Here is a 20,823-nt window from a genome sequence, read left to right on the forward strand (position 1 = left end):
TTGAAAATAACAAAATAATGTGTTAAAAGGTATACCATATTGAACCATTAATTGATCAAAAGACATAAATTTTTTATTATGATAACAATCCCCTAAATTAGAAATTCCCTTATTGTACCATATATATGACTATTCTTGATTTTGCTTCCTCTGCTACTTTGTTTCTATTTCATTAAAGTTCAAAGCAGTATTGAGTTTAAAATAACAAAAAATAAATGTTCTAATGTTTAGTAACTACTTTGATACAGCAGAAAAGCAAAATGCAGAACACGAAGACAAGTCCAGCATTTCACAACTCCTACATTTCTTTTGTAATGTTCTTTTATCTAATATCCAAAAGCCCACATTCACTCATTAACCAGATAACCTATGTACAACTTATCTGTGTCGTTATCCTGGTTCCACCCTATCAGGAACATCCTTGTAGTTAAGCAAACTTTGTTCTCTCCCATTTCTGAAGGATCTTTAACCTGAAGCATTAACTCAGTTTCCTTTCCCACAGATGCACCTGTTTGATTTTTTTTATTTTTCAATGTATAAATTTTCATGAATAGCTACTTTGATTCAAATAGCCATCATTGTCATCTATAAACAAGTGGGAACCCACTTATTCATTACTAATTGTGTCCCATGCTACCATCTTGATGTGATCATTCCTTATGAAAATCTTTAGAATTGGCTCTGGAGCAAGCAAAGTGTGTATGACATTCTAGACAGCACGAGAAGCAAAATTTGATTTTTCTGTACCTTTGCTACCAGTCCTTTTCCAAACAACAGAGTGACTTTCCTTCTTTGATGCTGAGGCCAGAGTTAAAGTGAATCAGATCTTTCATAGCTGAAACCAAAAGGTCTTATAACCACTTTGCCCATTGGTTAAAAGGAACAGGTACGTTGTTTACTGAAAGTGCTGGCACAGCTAAGCAGGGTGGCAAAAAAGACATTTGGCACACTTACCTTCTTTGGTCAGGGTGATGAGCATTGAAATTGGGATTTCATGTCACGGATGAATAAGGTGTTGGTATGCTACATGTGGAATTTTGTGTGCAGTTCTGGTTGCCTTTCAATAGGAAGGATGTAATTAAACTAGAAAGGGTGAAGAAAATATTCACAGGGATTGTACCAGGACTGAAGATCTCAAGTTATAGTGCCCTCCATAATGTTTTGGACAAAGATACCTTTTTCCTTTATTTGTCCCTGTGCTCCGCAATTTTTAATTTGTAATCAAACAATTCACATATAATTAATGTGCACATCCCAGATTTATTAAAGAGTATTTTGTACATTTTGGTTTGACCATGTAGAAATTACAGCACTTTCTATGCATCATCTGCTCAGTTCAGGGCACCATAATATTTGGGTCACAACAATGATATGTACAGTGCCCTCTATAATGTTTGGGACAGACATTTTATTTGCCCCTGTGCTCCACAGTTTTAAATTTGTTATCAAGCAATTCACATGGGATTAAAGCGCACATACCAAATTTTATTCAATGTTATTTGTATACATCTTGGTTTGATGATGTGGAAATTACAGTTCCTTTTCTACATAGTTCCATCAATACAGGGCACAAAAATCTTTGGGACATTTGGCTTCACAGGTGTTTGTGAGTACAGTGTACTCAGATATGTTTAATTGCTTCATTGGTGCAGGTAGGTATAAGAGAGCTAGGATTGCTTCTTAGCTTTTGTTCACCTTTGGAGTCTTTAGTTGCCATTTTTTAATATGAGGACCAGAGTTTGTGCCAATGAAAGTTAAAGAAGCCATTATGAGGCTGAAAAACACAAATAAAATGGGAAGAGACATCACCCAAACTTTAGGATTACCAAAATCAACAGTTTGGAACATCATTAAAAAGAAAGAGCAGACTGATGAGTTTAGTGATTGCTAAGGAAGACCTCCACTGCTGATGACGGAAGAAAAATCTCCAAATGTATGCCTTCCAGATCAGAAACACTCTTCAGGAGGTAGGTGTGGATATGTCGATGACTACTATCCACAGCAAACTTCATGAACAGAAATACAGAGGCTACACTGCAAGATGCAAGCTACTAGTTAGCCACAAAAACAAGATGGTCAGATTACAGTTTGTCAAGAAGTTTAAAAGAGCCTGAAGAATTCTGGATAAGGGTCTTATGGACAGATGAGACCAAGACTGTATTAGAATAATGGCAAGAGCAAAGTGTGGAGGTACAAAGGAATTGCCCAAGATGCAAAGCATACCACCTTTTCCATGGTTTTCATCTTGCAATGTAGCCTCTGTATTTCTGTTCATGAAGTCTTGCATAAGAAATGGAAAATGTTCACTTTAATTCCATGTGAATTGTTTGATTACTAATTTAAAACTATGGGGCACAGGGCCAAATAAAGGAAAAAAAAAAGTATCTGTCCAAAAGATGGAGGGCACTGTAGTCATGTTTAGTTCTTTGTTGCATATCCCTTGTATGCAATGACTGCTGGAAGTCTGTGATTCATGGACATCACCAAGTGAAGAGTATTTTCTCCGGTGATTCTCTGCCAGTCCTCTCCTACAGCCATCTTCAGCTCCTGTTTGTTTTGGGTGCTTGTCCCCTTGAGTTTTCTCTTCAGCATATGGAGGCATGCTCAGTTGGATTTGCATTGGATGACTGCCCTGGCTATTCAAGAATTTTCAGTTTGTAGCTTTGAAAAATACATTTGTTGATTTAGTAGTATGTTTGGGATCATTGTTTTGCTGTAGGATGAAACACCCTTCAATGAATTTGAGGCATTTGCTTGAACTTGAACAGATAAGATGTTTCTATGCACCTCAGAACTCATTTTTCTACAGCCATTGGTTGTTAGGTCATAAATGAATATAAGTACGCCAGAACCTGTGACAGCCACACATGCCCAGGCCATAACATCCCCACAATGTTGTTTGACAGATGAGATGGTATGCTTTGGATCTTGGGCAATTCCTTTCCGCCTCGACATTTTGCTCCTGCCATCACTCTGATACAGGTTAATCTGGGTCTCATCTCATCTGGGTCTTATCCAAAATTCTGCAGACTCTTAAATACTTCCTGGCAAACTGTAATCTGACCATCTTGTTTTTGTGGCTAACTAGTGGCTTGCATCTTGCAGTATAGCCTCTGCATTTCTGTTCATGAAGTCTTATGTGGACTTTTGACACATCCACACCTGCCTCCTGAAGAGTGTTCCTGATCTATTGGACAGGCATTTGGGGATTTTTCTTCATCATGATGAGTATTCTCTGTCATTGGCAGTGGAGATCTTCCTTGACCTACCAATCTCTTTGCGATCACTGACCTCACCACAATGCTCTTTCTTCTTAATGATATTCTAAACCATTGATTTTGGTAATCCGAAGGTCTGGGTGATGTTTTATTCTGGTTTTTCAACCTCATAATGGCTTATTTGACTTTCATTGGCACAACTCTTTCCTCATATCGGAAAATGGCAACGACAGACTCCAAAGATAAATTGAAAGCTTAGAAGCAAGCCTAGCTCTCTTATACCTGCACCAATATAACAAACTTTAATAATCATGAACACCTGTGAAGCCAAATATCCCAAATATAGGGTAACCTGAAATGAGGGGACTATGTATAAATAGTGCTGTTATTTCTATATGGTCAAACTAAAATGCATAAAAATAACCTTGAACAAAATCTGGAATGTGTCAATTGTTTGATTACAAATTTAAAACTGTGGATCACAGGGGCAAATAAGGAAAAAAATATCTTTGTCCTAAACATTATGGAGGTGACAGTTTCAGTAAAGGCTGGGAATTTTTCCCCTGAAATGTTGGAGGCTGAAGGATAACCTGTAGAGTTGTACAGGATCATGAAGGACTTGGGAAAGATGAATAGTCAGTCACTTCTCCAGGGTAAAAATCTAAAAATAGAAGGCATCAATGAAAGATGGGGTCAGGGGTAGTAAAGGTTTTAAAGAGACCTGAGGCACAACATTTTTTAAAATTGAGTTGTGTGTTGATGGAATGAGCTGACAGAGGAAGGGGTGGGGGGGGGGCACAATTTCAACATTTGGAAGGATACATGGGTAGGAAAGGGTTAGAGCCCTTTCTCAACCTTCCTTTCCCACCCACATACCACCTTAAGCAATCCCTTACTAATCACAGAACACCAGTGGCATAGGGAATACTTAAAGTGGTATGTGAATGGAAAGGAAAAGGTTGCGAACAATTGGGTTAGAGGGATATGGGTGAAGTGCAGGTGAGCGAGATGAGCTCTGATAGGAAACTGGTTGGAATGGCAAGTTGGGATGAAGGCTGTCCAATGGACATTATAGAACAAAGAATGTTACTCTAGTCTGTGCCAAACTATTATTCAGCCTAGTCCTACTGTCCTGCATCCAGTCCATGTCCATCCATACTCTTCCCATCAAATTACTTGTCCAAATTTTTCTTAAATATTTGAGCCCACGTTCACAACTTCAGCTGGCAGCTCATTCTACAATCCCACCACTCTCTGTGTGAAGAAGTTCTCCATAATGTTCTCCAGGAACTTCTCCCCTTTCACTCTTAACCCATGTGCTCTGATTTGTATCTCACCTAATCTCATTTACTCTATCTATAACATCATAATTTTGTATTACTTCTATCAAATCGCCCCCCCCCCCCCCCCCCTTTCTATGCACCAGGGAATAAAGTCCTAATCTGTTTAGCCTATCCCTGTAACTTAGTTCCTTAAGTTCTGGCATCATCTTAGTAAATATTCTCTGCACTCTTTCAATCTTATTGATACCTTTCCTGTAGTTAGGTGACCAATGACTACAAAATAAATAACTCTGAAATGTAGAGCTAGTCTTGCCACAACCACAATGGAGCTCTGCACTGAAATTTCTTAGCTTCTCCAACTGGCTGTAGCACACTTCCCATCCAAAGTTGAGATGTAGTTATTGTGCATTTCAGGGAAAACAAGGAAGCAGCAATTAAGTTGGGAGTCAGCAGTGCTGGATAAGACAAGCTCCACGCTTGGTGGCTGGAACCCCCTCCACCTAAGATGGAAATCCCCTCCAATGCATTCCAATTTCTGTTGGATTGTTTTTATATTAATGTAGATATATGTGTTGAAATTAATTACCTTGGAGAAAAAAAAAGTAGAGAAAAGCATTAGCCAATTTCACTTAAAAATATTATTGCAGGTAAAACCAATCAATGAACAGTTACGTGAAATTAAAGGAGCCAAAATGATGATTGATGTGATTCGATGTGTATCGCCACAACTGAAGAAAGTAGTTCAGTTTGTTTGTGGCAATGGACTAGTCTGTGAAAACCTGAAAGAAGCCAGACAGATTGCATTCGAAGGACCAGAAAGACTTAAGGTACAAAAATTTAATACTGTATGTTGTCAATTAGTTGTACTCAAATTATAAAGATCTATGCAGTGTGGAGTACATAATTTTATTTTCTTTCTGTTGTTTACGCACAATCATTGAATGATCTTTAAAATGTGTTTGATGTTTTCATGATTATTTTAAAGGTCATATTGAAAATAGTTTGATTTGTGCAGAGCGATTGGATTACTATCTGGAGAATTTCCACAAAGATATAAAGTAGAATTGGTAACATGAACACAATATAGAACATAGAGCACAATAGCACAGTAGAGGCCCTTGGGTCCTTTATCTTGTGCCAACACATATATTCCTTAATAAAAATCTCCCTACCCCATAACCCTCTATTTTTCTTCCATCCATGTGCCTGCCTAAGAATTTCTTAAATAATGTTTCAGCCTCCATCACCATCCCTGGCAATTCATTCCAGGCACCCACAACTCTCAGTTAAAAAATAAACTTACCCCTGATGTCTCCCCTAAACTTTCATCCCTTCACTTTCCTCACACAGGTCCTCTGGTATTTGCTATTTTTACCCTGGGAAACAGGCGCTGGCTGTCCATTCAATCTATGCCTCTCATAATCTTGTAGATCTCTATTCCTATGCTCCAAAGAGAAAAGTCCCAGCTCTTCTAATCTTGTCTCATAAGACTTATTTTCCAATCCAGGCAACATCCTGGTAAATCTCCTCTGCACCCTCTCCATAGCTTCCACATCCTTCCTATAATGAGGTGACCAGAACTGAACACAATACTCTTTTAAGTTTGGCCTCACCAGCGATTTGTAGAGTTCCAACATGGCCTCTCTATTCTTGAACTCAGTTCCCCTATTAATGAAGTTCAGCATTCCACAGGCCTTCTTAACTATCCTATCGACTTGTGTGGTGACCTTGAGGGATACATGGGTTTGGACCCCAAGGTCCTTCTGTTCATCCACACTCTTAAGTAACCAACCTTAACCCTATGCTTAACTTGTGGGTTGTCCTTCCAAAATGCATCACCTCACACTTATCTGGATTGAACGCCATCTGCCACTTTTCCACCCAACTCTGCATCCTGTCTATATCTCAGCTCCATCTACAACTCCTCCAACCTTCGTTTCATCTGCAAATTTACTGACTCATCTTTCTGCCTCTTCATCCAGATTGTTTATAAAGATCACAGAAAGCAGGGTCCCAGAACAGATCCTTGTGGTATTCCACTAGTCATTGACCTCCAGGCAGAATACTTTCCTTCCACTACTACTCTCTGCTTTCTACCTGCAAGCCAGTTTTTTTTTTATCCACACAGCCAAAATTCCATGGATTCCTAATAGTTGTTAGACTAATATTTTCATAGATCAGTTGTCATTTCAAAGTATGTCTGTATTCACTCCTTCAATAATATAGACAGTGGCATTGGATGGAACACTCTTCCTAAAGTCCGGTGTAATCTCTGGGGGTTCCAGCGATCTAAAATTTAAAGCCAGGTGTTGGGATGAGAAAGGGATTAATCGTCTGAAAGAAATTAAGGAAAATCTGAAAAATGAGCTCCAGGTGAGTTATATACTTACTAAAGTTGCTTTTTAATTTTTACATTGAAAAATCCATTTTTATGATCACTGTGAAATGGAGCTTAATGGTAAGGACATTAATTCAGAAAGTTGATGTGATGGTGGTTGTAACTCTTGCAGGACTTAATAAAAATAAACAGGAAAGAAGCAGAATTAAGGCAGTTGCAGGCTCAAGCCAAGGGTACAGAAACCAGGATGAAATATTCCTTGAGTGATCTGGAGCAAACTAAGAAAAAGCATTTGGCTAATCGACATGTGGTAAGGAAAGATTAAAACTGCACAATAATTATGAATGGGGAAAGCTTGCCTAAAAATGAAGAGCCTGAGGCTCCATCCTCCTCCCATCATACTGTTTAGTAATTTTTCTCTCCATTACATCATATATGCAGCATATTGATAAATGCAAAATAAAATTACTTCACATTAGACAAAAATTACCTTTTGCTAATTGGAACATGTGTGTTCTTATATTCTTGCAATTTGATTGAAAACAATCTTTTTAGCTTGTTTCCTGCTTTCAAGCTATTTTGAGGTTTATGCGCAGAGTTCAGCCAGAATGGATGCAAAACATTAAAGTACAAAATAGTTTTGAGATATACAGTATAAACATGTATTTGGCCTCTGTAGATCACGTCGAAAGAACCAAAGATTTGTTGATCCGAACCAAGGCTTTTATTAACTAAAAGACTGGAGCATATCACATGTAGGTCGACCAGTCCAGAATGACCTGATCTGGCTAGGAGCAATCCTTTAAGACCTGTCAGTAGGTGTGGCTATGCTCTCAGCCAATCACAGTCATCCTACACTACAATCTGTACATATACACATTGGTGATAGAATCTGTAGTATCGCAGCCTCCCTCTTTGACCAGGCAGATTATGCAAGGCCATTTTCAACTATTTTGGGAATTTAAGCTACGTAGCCATTGAAAGAATTTGTAAACAGTGTAAATATGTTATCATATCAAAATATTGATTACCTAATGTAATATGATGAAAATCAATGTATCCTCAATGTTCAAATATATGCATTTTTTTAGGAAAAGTCGAAGCTAGAAAGTACATTGGCCAATTTGAAATCCCAATTGTCTGTGGTGAGACTAAATATTGAGGACCGGGAGCTGAAAATGCAGGAGGTTCAATCTCAAATGAATGAAGTAAGTCCACAAGTGCAATTACATTTTCTCGTTATAATGCCTTTCATGCTAAGGTTCTAAAAATATTCAAAATAGTACCTATTTCAAGAAATTGTGGGAAGACTAAGCAATGCAATAAGGGTGTGAACGCTTCTGGTTAAATTGTTGTGCAATTTAAATCTGCCAGTGTGTGTAAAGGAAATCTAATGAATAACATTTTTTTTAAATGATTTTTTTTCCTGACCTTTTCAGATTTTAAACATTCAATGACTTAATTTATTGATTTTTGCTTTGGACAGTCAAGGTATGCTTCCCATTCCCAATTAATATCTTCTGGACTCTAGATTACAAGTGTACAAAAAGAAAACTAATTTGTGTACCATGTATAACTGATAATTCTATTAAAATAGAGGAGTGTAGGTTCCTACATTGGAATTTGGCACATGGGAGAGATAATATGCAATATTGCAACCATACCTGATGGAATCACAAGCATAAGGGAGATATGGTGATAAACCAGCAGGCTCGAATTGCCCTCTTGGAAGTCCCTCTGGATTTTTTGTTCCATTGAAGGTATTAATGTGAGGATTTGTATTTCTTTTTTTCTTTGGCTTGGCTTCGCGGACGAAGATTTATGGAGGGGGTAAAAAGTCCACGTCAGCTGCAGGCTCGTTTGTGGCTGACCAGTCCGATGCGGGACAGGCAGACACGATTGCAGCGGTTGCAAGGGAAAATTGGTTGGTTGGGGTTGGGTGTTGGGTTTTTCCTCCTTTGCCTTTTGTCAGTGAGGTGGGCTCTGCGGTCTTCTTCAAAGGAGGCTGCTGCCCGCCAAACTGTGAGGCGCCAAGATGCACGGTTTGAGGCGTTATCAGCCCACTGGCGGTGGTCAATGTGGCAGGCACCAAGAGATTTCTTTAGGCAGTCCTTGTACCTTTTCTTTGGTGCACCTCTGTCACGGTGGCCAGTGGAGAGCTCGCCATATAATACGATCTTGGGAAGGCGATGGTCCTCCATTCTGGAGACGTGACCCATCCAGCGCAGCTGGATCTTCAGCAGCGTGGACTCGATGCTGTCGACCTCTGCCATCTCGAGTACCTCGACGTTAGGGGTGTGAGCGCTCCAATGGATGTTGAGGATGGAGCGGAGACAACGCTGGTGGAAGCGTTCTAGGAGCCGTAGGTGGTGCCGGTAGAGGACCCATGATTCGGAGCCGAACAGGAGTGTGGGTATGACAACGGCTCTGTATACGCTTATCTTTGTGAGGTTTTTCCAGACTCTTTTGTGTAGTCTTCCAAAGGCGCTATTTGCCTTGGCGAGTCTGTTGTCTATCTCATTGTCGATCCTTGCATCTGATGAAATGGTACATAATGAATAGTAAGTTTATAAAAATGTTTGCAGCAGACATGAAAAAATATCTTCATTACATCTTCAGGACAAAATTGAGGAGAAAGATATTTTCAGACTAAATAATAACTATTCTGTTCTACAACAGGTTGAAGATGGAGTGTTTGAAGACTTCTGCATTAAGATAGGAGTAGCAAATATCCGTGAATATGAAGATGAACATGTGAAGCATTTGGAAGAATTGGCTAAAAAAAGGTTTGAGTCATTTGCACATTAATTATGGTTAGTTTTTGAGAAAATTCTACAGTGTATGTAATCTATCAATAATTAAGTTTTAACATTCTATTAACAAGATTTATGGCCATTACCCAAGAAATAAGATTTAGAACCTAATTTCTTTTATATTTATGGCACAATAAATGGGGGAAATCATCAGATGTACACATTAGATGTAATGCTTTGGTTCCCATTAGAAAACCTGTATAATAGATTGAAATTAATGGAGTTAAAAATGTCCGTTTCAAGGCTGATTTAATGATATGCTCTATCAGATTACCATCCAGGCAGTGAGTGCAATCATTTGATCTGTTACAGAGCTGTCTATTTGCCTACATTTTACAATATTGATGATTAGTCTGTAATTTCCTTTGGAAGTCAATAATCTTTTAAGTAACTATGTAAAATATCACTGTCTGCATTCCAGGTCAGAGTTTGAAAACCAAAAAACACGTTTGGCAATCCAGCTAGAATATTTATATGATCAGATCAAAGAGGATATCAAAAAAATTCAAAAATGGAAGGATGCTATTGAAAAAGGCGACAAAGAAATAACAAAGTTGAAGAAGGTATTGAGCAGTTACATTTGGAAATCAGTATCAAAAGACATTTTTGAAGTTTCCATGACTATTTGATGATCATTATCCGAGTTTGAAAAATGTAGTTTTAAGGAAGCATTGGGTAAAATTCATTTGTAATCCCATATTTTAAGTCAATTTAGATAAAATGACAAACGATTGCGGCGTGCTGCCATGCAGAAGGATTTGGGAGTACTTGTGCATGAATCGCAAAAGGTTAGTTTGCGGGTGCAGCAGGATAACAAGAAGGCGAATTAGAGGGATTGAATTTAGGAATTGGGGGGGGTTTGTGTGGTTTAAGTTGCAACTGTACAAGGAACTGGTGAGGCCAAATCTGGAGTATTGCGTGTGTCATGATAATGAATATGTATGAGATGTACCGGAAATCACGTGGTATGAGAGAGAGATAAGAACACAAGCAGGAGAACAAAGGAAATGGGAAAATAAAGCTACTGAGAAGTTTACCTGATAAAACTTGTGTTTAATGTTTTATTAACTTCACATTTCGGGCCACAAATGTGACATTGGCGACGAGGATGAAAGAAGCTTGAAGAAAATTAAAGACTAAACAAGATTACAGAGGATTACAGACAACTTCAAGGTGATAAGAATTTTCTCTTTCACTCAGTACTTTTGGGGCTGGAATATTTCCTCATGGCTGGGGCAGACTTTCTAACACATAGTCGAATTGCTCATTTTGACCCAACGGGTGATGCAAGCACTGTAAGTGTGAAGTGGAAGGCATGGCTGGAAGAATTTGAATCCTACGCCGACAGTCGTGGCCTATTTCTAGATACCGGTACAGTTGAAGAAAAAGTGCAGAGAAGGGCGTAACTTCTTTTCACTGCTGGACCTGCAGTTCGGGAAACATTTAAGACACTTTTGAATACTGGAAGAAAGGATGAGTACCGGAAAGCGGTAGATGCATTAAATGCACACTATGTAGTGACACCGAATGCTACATTTCAACGCCATTTCTTTCGGAGAACGAGACAAGAAGATGGCCAGACAATTGCTCAGTACGTGACGAGACTACGCCAGCTAGCTGTTGGATGCAATTACATGCCAGCTGATTTGGACAACCAATTATTGGATCAAGTCGTACAGCACTGCAGATCAGATAAACTCAGAAGACGTCTACTGGAAAGAGGGAGTGAGTTGGAACTCACCGATGCTTTAACCATTGCTGGTGCATTAGAGGCTGTTGAAGGGCAATTTCATACCATGACCCTGAAAGACAACTCAAGCCAGCAAATTAAGAGGCTCTCACATCGCCATAATCAGCCAAGATATACGCCGACACATGACGTGGAGTGTTATCGATGTGGAAACCGAGGTCATTTTGGAAAAGACCCATATTGCCCGGCCAAAGGCAAAGTTTGCAGAAAGTGTGGAGGTAAGGACCACTTTGCAAAGAAGTGCAAAAGCAAGTCCAATGCAGACCAGAGGAGGAAGAGTACAACTTCCAAAGGCAAAGCCTGGGGGAAAGGAAAGTATCCTGGAAAGAAAGATACCATTCGCCAGATAGACGGTGACGATGATGATACCCAGGAGGGACAGAGTTGTTACCAATTTACGTTGAATGAAGTACATTATGAGAAGGTCCCAGTGATCATTGGTGGAGTGACAGTGCAGGTCATTGTAGACTCAGGCAGTGACAGTAATGTGATTGATCGACATTTATGGGAGAAGTTGAAAAGGAAAAAGATCATCTGTACCTCAAAGAAGTGTTCCAAGAAACTGTATCCATACACAGCAACCAAGCCATTGCAGACCATTGGATGTTTTACTGCAACTGTTGAAGCTGGAGATAAGTACACCGAAGCAGAGTTTATGGTCATAGAAGAGAGGGGAGAACCATTGCTGAGTAGAAGCAGCGCAAGACCTGGCAATACTTCATATTGGAGCTTGTGTCAATTCAATTCAGTCATACGAGGATATGAAGCAAGAATTCCCCGCAGTCTTCCAAGGAGTAGGAAAGCTGAAAGGTCGACAATTGAAGCTAGCGGTAGATGAAACGGTCAAACCCAAGGCACAACCAATGCGCCGAACTCCGTTTGGACTTCGTGGGAAAGTCGAAGCCAAAATTAAAGAATTGATCGAACAAGACATTATTGAACCGGTGGAACATTCGACTCAATGGGTCATTCCCGTAGTGATTGTGCCCAAACCAAAGGGTGACATAAGACTATGTGTTGACATGAGAATGGCCAATAAAGCTATAATTAGAGAACGACACCCTATACCAACAGTGGAGGAAATACTTCAAGAACTAACTACCAGCAAGGTATTCTCAAAAATTGATCTGAAATGGGGCTATTATCAATTAGAGCTGGATCCAGGTTCCCGAGATGTGACAACATTTATGACTCACTGTGGATTGTATCGTTACAAGAGACTATCATTTGGAATTAATGCAGCTTCGGAGATCTACCAGTATGAAATCCATCGAGTGATTCAAGGCATTCCTGGAGTTGCCAACATTTCTGACGACATCATAGTCCATGCACCAATGAAGGAAGAGCATGACAAACGGTTGAGGCGTGTACTATTTAGACTACAGGAGGCAGGCCTTACCGTGAATGGAAACAAGTGCCAGTTCGGTGTGTCAGAAATGGACTTCATGGGACACAGACTTACACGGGAAGGACTAAACCCTGCAGAGGCCAAGGTGAAAGCTATTGCAGATGCACGTGCACCTCAGAACGCAACAGAGGTGAGGAGTTTCCTGGGATTGGTCAATTTTTGTGCAAAGTTCATTCCTAATTTCGCTACAGTGGCAGAACCACTAAGGAAACTAACCAGGAAAGATGTACCATTTCATTTTGGATCTGAGCAGAAGAAAGCGTTCACAGCGCTGAAGCAAAGCCTGACAGATGCAAAAACTCTTGGATATTACGATCCGGCGGCATCAACCAAAGTCATAGCGGATGCCAGCCCAGTTGGTTTAGGAGCCGTGTTGGTCCAGATACATGATGGAGGACCAAGAATCATTGCCTATGCCAGCAGATCGTTATCAGATCTGGAAAGAAGATACTCTCAGACAGAGAAAGAAGCACTCGGACTTGTATGGGCCTGTGAGAGGTTCCATGCATATTTATACGGCATTGAATTTGAACTCATCACAGATCATAAGCCATTAGAGGTGATCTATGCAGCTAGATCCAAACCATGTGCCAGAATAGAGAGATGGGTACTCAGATTACAACCCTACAAATATAAAGTAATCCACATTGCAGGGAAAGCAAACATTGCTGATCCGCTGTCCAGATTGGTGAAGGATGGTGGTCCACATTCCAAGTCAGAATTGGGAACAGAAACAGAGAGCTTTGTACGCTTCGTAGCTATTCAGGCGACACCGAAAGCTGTGACTACGAAGCAAGTCGAGAGAGAATCCGAACGTGATCCAGAACTGATGGAAGTAAGAGAATGCATACAGAGTGGACAATGGGACAAGTGTACTCACAAGGCTTACATTCCCATTAGAGACTAACTTTGTTGCATCGGACAGTGTGTATTAAGAGGTTGCAGATTGGTGATACCGCAAAGATTGAGACCGAAGATCGTATCCTTAGCGCATGAAGGACACCTAGGTATTGTTGGTACCAAGCAAAACCTCAGGACCAAGGTATGGTGGCCAGGATGTGATAAATACTCCGAGAAATTTGTTAAAACTTGTCACGGATGTCAAATCACAAGTAGGAGTAATCCGCCAGAACCGATCCGGAGTACGCAACTCCCGACAGGACCATGGATCGACGTAGCTGTTGATTTTCTTGGACCTTTACCGACGGGTGAATCAATTATGGTAGTGATAGATTACTACAGCAGATACTATCAGTACGTGGTGTTGAAGTCCACAACCACTGAAAAAACAATACAAGCGTTAGCAGAGATATTCACAAGATATGGATTACCTGTTACATTATACTCTGACAATGGTCCACAATTCATTTCAGAGACATTTGCAGAATACATGAGGACCACAGGTATCCACCATCATAAAGTAACTCCGAAATGGCCACAAGCCAACGGAGAAGTAGAGAGACAAAATCAGACCATTGAAAAACGATTGAGAATTGCACACGCAGAAGGACAAAATTGGCGAGAAGCATTGCTATCTTATGTGGCTGTCTATCGAGCAACGCCTCATGTAACCACTGGAAAAAGTCCTGCAGAAGCATTTGTTGGGAGAAAAATCCGCACAAAAATGCCCGAAATAAAGGAAATCTGAGACGACCAGGAGATGAGGGACCACGATGCTGAAAAGAAAGGTGCAGCAAAGCTATACACAGATTCGAAACGTGGAGCCAAGTACTCAGACATCATGCCAGGAGATAATGTTCTAGTGAGGCATGAAACTGGTGGTAAGCTAGACACACCTTATTACCATCAACCCTATACTGTCGTATCCAGAAGTGGCAGTATGGTGACAGTCAAGTCTCCGACTGGAGTCCTGTATAAGAGAAATGTCTCAGGTGTAAAAAGGTACCAGTCCAGAGATACATCGAGCGAAGAGGTTGAAAGGCCAATACGAGATGCTGAAACTGAGAGACCTGATGATGTTCCAGAGGCAGTTACCAGCACTCCTGATGAAGTGACTAGAGCGCCAGAAACACCCGAAGCTGTGGCGAGCAGTATTTCCGACGCTGAGAGTGAACAACCGAGAAGCGACGACAATATCGCAGGCAGGCCGAAACGAAACCGGAAAGTGCCCAAACGATACGAAGACTTTGTGCCATAGTTTTAATAAGAACTTTGGGACAGTATTTAATCTTTTATCATAAAGTGCGTGTATGAGTGCTGTAGGAAGTAAATTTTATGTAGTTGAGTTATAGTATTACCATTAGTTACGATGTTTGTATGTATCCAAGGGATATTGGTAAGTGAAGGTAAAGTTTATTTCTGATTAAAGGAGGGATGTCATGATAATGAATATGTATGAGATGTACTGGAAATCACGTGGTATGAGAGAGAGATAAGAACACAAGCAGGAGAACAAAGGAAACGGGAAAATAAAGCCACTGAGAAGTTTACCTGATAAAACTTGTGTTTAATGTTTTATTAACTTCACATTTCGGGCCACAAATGTGACAGCGTGCAGCTCTGGTCTTACTTGAAGAAGGATGTACTGGCTTTGGAAGCAGTGCAGAGGAGGTTCATCAGTTTGATTCCAGAGATGAGGAGAAATTGAGTCATCTGGGTCTGTACTCACTTGAATTTAGAAGTATGAGAGAGGATCTTCTAGAAATGTATAAAACTATGAAAAGACAGAGATAGGTAAGCTGATCCCATTGTTGGGGGAGACTAGAACTAGGAGACATAGCCTCAAGATCCAAAGTAGTAGATTTAGGATGGAGATGACAAGGAACTGCTTTTCCCAGAAGGTGGTGAATCTATGGAATTCGCTGCCCATTGAAGCAGTGGAGGTGTATATATTTAAGACAAAGTTGGATAGATTTTTACAAATATGGGAATTAAGGGATATGGGGAAAAGGCAAGTAGGTGGAGATGAGCCTATCATCAGATCAGCCATAATCTCATTGAATGGCGGAGCAGGCTCATCGGGCTGGATGGCCTACTCTTGGTCATATTTCTTATGTTCTTAATGTTTTAAGTTAAATGACACACATTTTCTCTTTATTCTCTGTTGTTTACACAAGCCACTAGGAGTCTTTTCTATTTTACCATGTAATCAGTTATAGGCCAGAAGTGTGTTTTTTCTTTTTATTTTCTCGAAACCAGCATTGTATAGTGTGTTTGGACTGTTTGGGAAAAAGTGCTATTAAGATTGCACATGTGCTTTGCAAAGGGTATGGAATAGAGGTTTGCTCCTTTGTGTGATAATGCACAATGTATGAGTCTTATATTTATTGCAAGAGCGGCAGTTTCTAGCAGTCAACCTTGTAACTGCTACTTCAGTAGCAAGTCTTTAGGAAGGACGCCCACAATATATACAACATTCTTCCAATGACTGAAAGGAAGCATTTTTCTAGAATAGCTGGAGGAATAATGGAAGAGAGCAGGTAGACTGATGGATACTCTTGGTGCTAACGGACATGAAAACTCTACAAGGCTATAACCAGGTGCTCGTGGTTGAGATTTACCAAGGATGTCTCTGGGAAATAGTCATTCTACATGAGGGCAGTACACAAATTCCAGCACTTTGCTAAGACTCCACATTAACAAATCCCTTAGTTGGCTCTGTCAACTCCTGTGGGCTAAACAGATAGTGCAGCAGTTAGTGCAGTGCTATTACAGGGCTAGTGACGCAGGTTTGAATTTTCTGCTGTCTCTAAGGAGTCTATATGTTCTCCGTGTGTCTGCATTGGTTTCCACCAGGTGCTCCAGTTTCCTCCCATGTGGATGGTCGCTTTTCGACCCCCTTGGTTTTGGGTAGTGCTCTATTCTTCAGCAAATGTACCGTAAGGAATGGAGGACTTAAACACTTTCATTTCCCAGTACTCCTTAATTACACACAAGCTTGATAGGAGGTCCATCACCAACCACCCTTCTCTTGCAGGGTATCTCCTCAAACCTAAAATTACATCAGTTTGTATATCCTGCCACAATCTGACTTGACCAATCCAAACAAATCTTCTCCAACATGGCAAACTTTATCCTAGCAGCATTAAGCTGCACACTATTCATCTGCAAATTGCATCATTTTGTGAACCAATCACATAACCAGGTTTCCCTTTCCTCAGGCATTTTTCTTGCATGTCACCTGATCTGGGGAAACCAAGCTGATGGAAATTTACTGGCTCAGGTGGAGTTGCCCAGCAACACCAGTTCTCAATATTTACAACCATTTGGATTATTTTACAAAGCAGCAAGGGACATGTAAACATTAATTAACATTGATCAATCTACACCCATCTACACCAGGCAGACCCTTTCTTCCACCCTCCAAAAACTTATGGGGTTTTTAGGTTAATTGGGTGTATTTGGAAGGCCCTGTTATTGTGTTTTATGTCTAAATTTAAAGGAAAAGATGATGAAGAAGACTTGAGAATAAAATTTGTTAGCTCAGTCATACCACATTCTGTGAGATGAGGCACAGGTTGGCAGAAGAGCCTGAAATGATCCTGAGGCTTAAAAGTAGCAAACAAATGTGACCTTCATTTAAAATGAGTGAGCTTGTAGCTGGAGATGCATGAGATCACTCAACCAAGTGATGGCTGTCTTGTAAAATCGTAATCTGCATGGGGATTGCTCCTCCGAGAAGAGTTCTTTAACTTTTGAGTAGCGAAAGTATTAGGTAATAAGCCCTTCTGTGCTTTCTTTCACATGGTCTCCTCAGCTGCCTTTGATTCCGATGCTGTGGTCTTCTGCATTGCCATCCAGCAAGACAGATGGAATAAGTTTTGATTGTAGAAAAGTTGTATGCGCATTGTTTGGAATGAGCCCATAGAATAGACAGATAAAGAATGGAGTTTGTGTCTTGACAAATTAGCCTCTCTATGAATACACAGGAACTATCATTTTGAAGGCAAGTTGGGCTTGAAAATGATATGGGAATTAAAAATTGGATACAGCATATTCATTGATATCATGTAAAGAACTTTATACTGGATTGTTGTTTCTATTATAAATACAAATAAATAAATAATTCTGCACAAATTCAGGTGGAAAGATAAGATGAATTTACCCCAGGTGCTAAAAATCCTGGAATGGACACAATTTTACATCTCTGTCGACTGGGAATGGCTGTGTGAGGGTAAATCCAAATCTGACATGGTTGTATTTTAAAGAGAATTGATTAAGAGTTTAGTTCCAGCATGTTCAAGTTGGGATGAAAGATAAGGATGACAAAATTTAGGAGTCTTGGATGACAGGAGATAATTGTGAGGAGAATTGATTTTCTTCTACATTAGTACAATGTTCAGATGCCCTGAAGTTCTCACTAGCTGCAGTACACCAGTAGGTAAAATACACCAACTACAATAGTATAATATGCAATGACGGAAAAAGATGGACATAAAATTATAAATATTCACTGTTGCATTTAGTGCAAGTAAAGTTGTAGATCTTTTAGTGGTCCTGGAGTAGTTTATGATAGGGTAGTATGGGGAGATTCAAGAGTCTGATAACTGTTGGAAAAATAAACTATTCTTGAATCTAGAAGCTGAACTTTAGGCTTCTATATCTTCTGCCAGAAGATAGCAGCGAGAAGAAATTCCACAGTGATGGGAGTATTCGCTGCCCTCTTAAGGCAGTGTCTCACGTTTTCAATGGATGAGAGGTCAGTGCCTGTGCTGGACTTGGTTACGTTTGCCAGTTTCTGCAGACTCCTGCATTCCTGGGCACTCAGGTTTTCAAACCAGGCTGTACTGCAACCAGTCAGAATACTTTTTACAGTACACATGGAGAAGTTCAATGGAGTATTCAGCAAATCACCATATCTCCTCAGACTTCTTTGAAAGTAAAGGCATTGATGTGAGATATTGTAAGTTCAGTCATAAAGAAAAAGGAAGCAAAGCAAGGTTTTGAAGATCAGATCAATGAGGAGACAAAAGGAGCAGGAAAGAACTTAAGAAATTACGAGGACTAGGTAAAGTTGTAAACCTGAGAACCTGAAAAGGAGCCATGAATTGCCCTTGGCAAATAGGATGAAGAAGAATTTCAAGGCCCTTTATGAACATATTGGGAGCAAGAAGGTATCTGGGAAATGGGTTGGTACACTCAAGGACAAAATGGGGAATTTATAGGTGGAATGAGAAAAAGTGATTGTGATTCTTAATGAGAACTTTGAGATTAAGGATGGGTATGTTGATATTCTAAGGCATGTGAAGGAGATGTTGGATATCTTGAAAAACATTAAGGTGGATAAGTCCCCAAAGCCTTATGATATCTATTCCAGGATACTGGGTCTTAACAGAGATCTTTACATCCAGGGGAGTAGAGCCAGAAGAATAGTCAATGTTGTCCTAGTGTTTATGAAGAGTAAAATAAGACCAAGGAAATTATACCTTGCATTAGTTGCAGGGAAAATATTGGAGAAGATTATTGTAGGCAGGATTTGCTCACATTTGGAAAAGCATGGATTTCTTGTGTGTGAATTTGTGGAGGTGAAGTTGTATCTGAAAAAATTCATGAGTTTATTTTTAAGGAAACTGTGAAGATGATTGATTGAGAGTCAGACTATATGGACTTCAGTGAAGCATTTCAGAAGATCCTTCATGGTAGGCAGGTCTTGAATATTAAGTCCCATAAGATCCACAATGAGTTGGTAAATTGGACCCAAATTGACAGTTATCAAAGGCAGGGGGTGAGAGTCAAGGGGTATTTTCTGACTGGAGGTCTGTGACCAGCAGTGTTCTGCAAGGATCAATGCTGGGAATCTCTGCTGTTTGTAAAATATATTAATAATTTGGATGAAAATTATGTCAAATGGTTTAATTCAGATGAGTGAATTTTGCATTTTGGGAAGTCAAATGGAAGTGAAAAGTATAGTGTAAATAGCATGATACTTGGAACCATTGAAGTACTGAGGGGTCTTGGGCTGCTTCCTGAGAATGGCATTATAAGTGGACAGGATGGTAAAGAATGCATATGACACACTTGCCTTCAAAGGTGTGATAGTACAGATTCTATCACCAATGTGTACATGTATAGATTGTAGTGTAGGATGATTGTGATTGGCTGAGAGCATAGCCACACCTACTGGCAGGTCTTAAAAGAGTTGCTCCTAGCCAGACCAGATCATTCTGGACTGGTCAACCTACATGTGATATGCTCCAATCTTCTAGTTAATAAAAGCCTTGGTTTGGATCAACAAGCCTTTGATTCTTTCGACGTGCTCTACAATAGGTCAGGACATTGAATGTAAAAGTCTGAAGGTCATATTGTAACTGCATAAAATTTTAGTTAGGAATATTGCATCCAGTTCTGGTTGCCACATTAAAGGAAGGATATGGAGATCTTGGAGAGGGTGCAAAAATATTTCACTAAGATTGGAGGATTTTAGCTGTAAGAGGAAGTTATTTTATGTTTACACTCAAACTCATTGTTAAGACTTGGAAAGAAAAGAAGAAAAGACTGGAAATGATTGGAATATTTGAGCTGATCCTTTACTCCTTTATTTACATCTTTATTTAGTTTAGGATTGCTTTGTCCATTAGATCAGTTAAAATATAAAATGATTTTGTCTGTACAATACAACTCCTATTGTCCGAAATTGGATTCTCCAAAATCCTCAATTATCCAAAATTATTTTAAGATTTCGGATAAATAAGGATATCGGAATCAAATCAGAAATCCTCAATTATCCAAAATACTTTGGGAGCCGAACTGACTGAGAATGTCGGACTTCAGGCAGCAGTGGGGACATTGGGCTGCAGGCAGGATCGGGGACCTCAGTGGCTGGGCAGGTACCTTGGGATCCTGGTGGCAGCCAGCATTTTTTTTTTGGTGAGATTAAACATTATTTTAATACTTAAAAAGCCTTCCCTTGCTGTTTGTTGTTGTTTATACACTGTTACAAGTGATTTGCTGTTGCTAGTGGGCTGTTTTTAAAAATTGACCTGTTTGCCCAAAAAAAATTATCTGAAATAGGCCTGGCCCCTGACTATTTCAGATAATCGGAGTTGTTCTGTA

The 20,823-nt window shown here is 39.9% G+C and overlaps 1 protein-coding gene across 5 annotated transcripts in view; it reads left to right on the plus strand.

The window, feature by feature from the left end:
* Positions 1 to 20,823, plus strand: part of LOC138745947 (structural maintenance of chromosomes protein 1B-like) — a 299,213-nt gene that overhangs the window by 244,769 nt on the left and 33,621 nt on the right. For all 5 annotated transcript variants that reach the window (XM_069903513.1, XM_069903511.1, XM_069903514.1 and 2 more), the window contains 6 exons: positions 5,149 to 5,328; positions 6,728 to 6,874; positions 7,012 to 7,149; positions 7,931 to 8,047; positions 9,519 to 9,625; positions 10,074 to 10,215. In XM_069903513.1, the coding sequence (XP_069759614.1) occupies positions 5,149 to 5,328; positions 6,728 to 6,874; positions 7,012 to 7,149; positions 7,931 to 8,047; positions 9,519 to 9,625; positions 10,074 to 10,215 (831 nt within the window). The remainder of the gene's footprint in view (positions 1 to 5,148; positions 5,329 to 6,727; positions 6,875 to 7,011; positions 7,150 to 7,930; positions 8,048 to 9,518; positions 9,626 to 10,073; positions 10,216 to 20,823) is intronic.

The sequence above is a fragment of the Narcine bancroftii genome, chromosome 11 (genome assembly GCF_036971445.1).
Source record: "Narcine bancroftii isolate sNarBan1 chromosome 11, sNarBan1.hap1, whole genome shotgun sequence".
NCBI classification, from domain to species: domain Eukaryota; kingdom Metazoa; phylum Chordata; class Chondrichthyes; order Torpediniformes; family Narcinidae; genus Narcine; species Narcine bancroftii.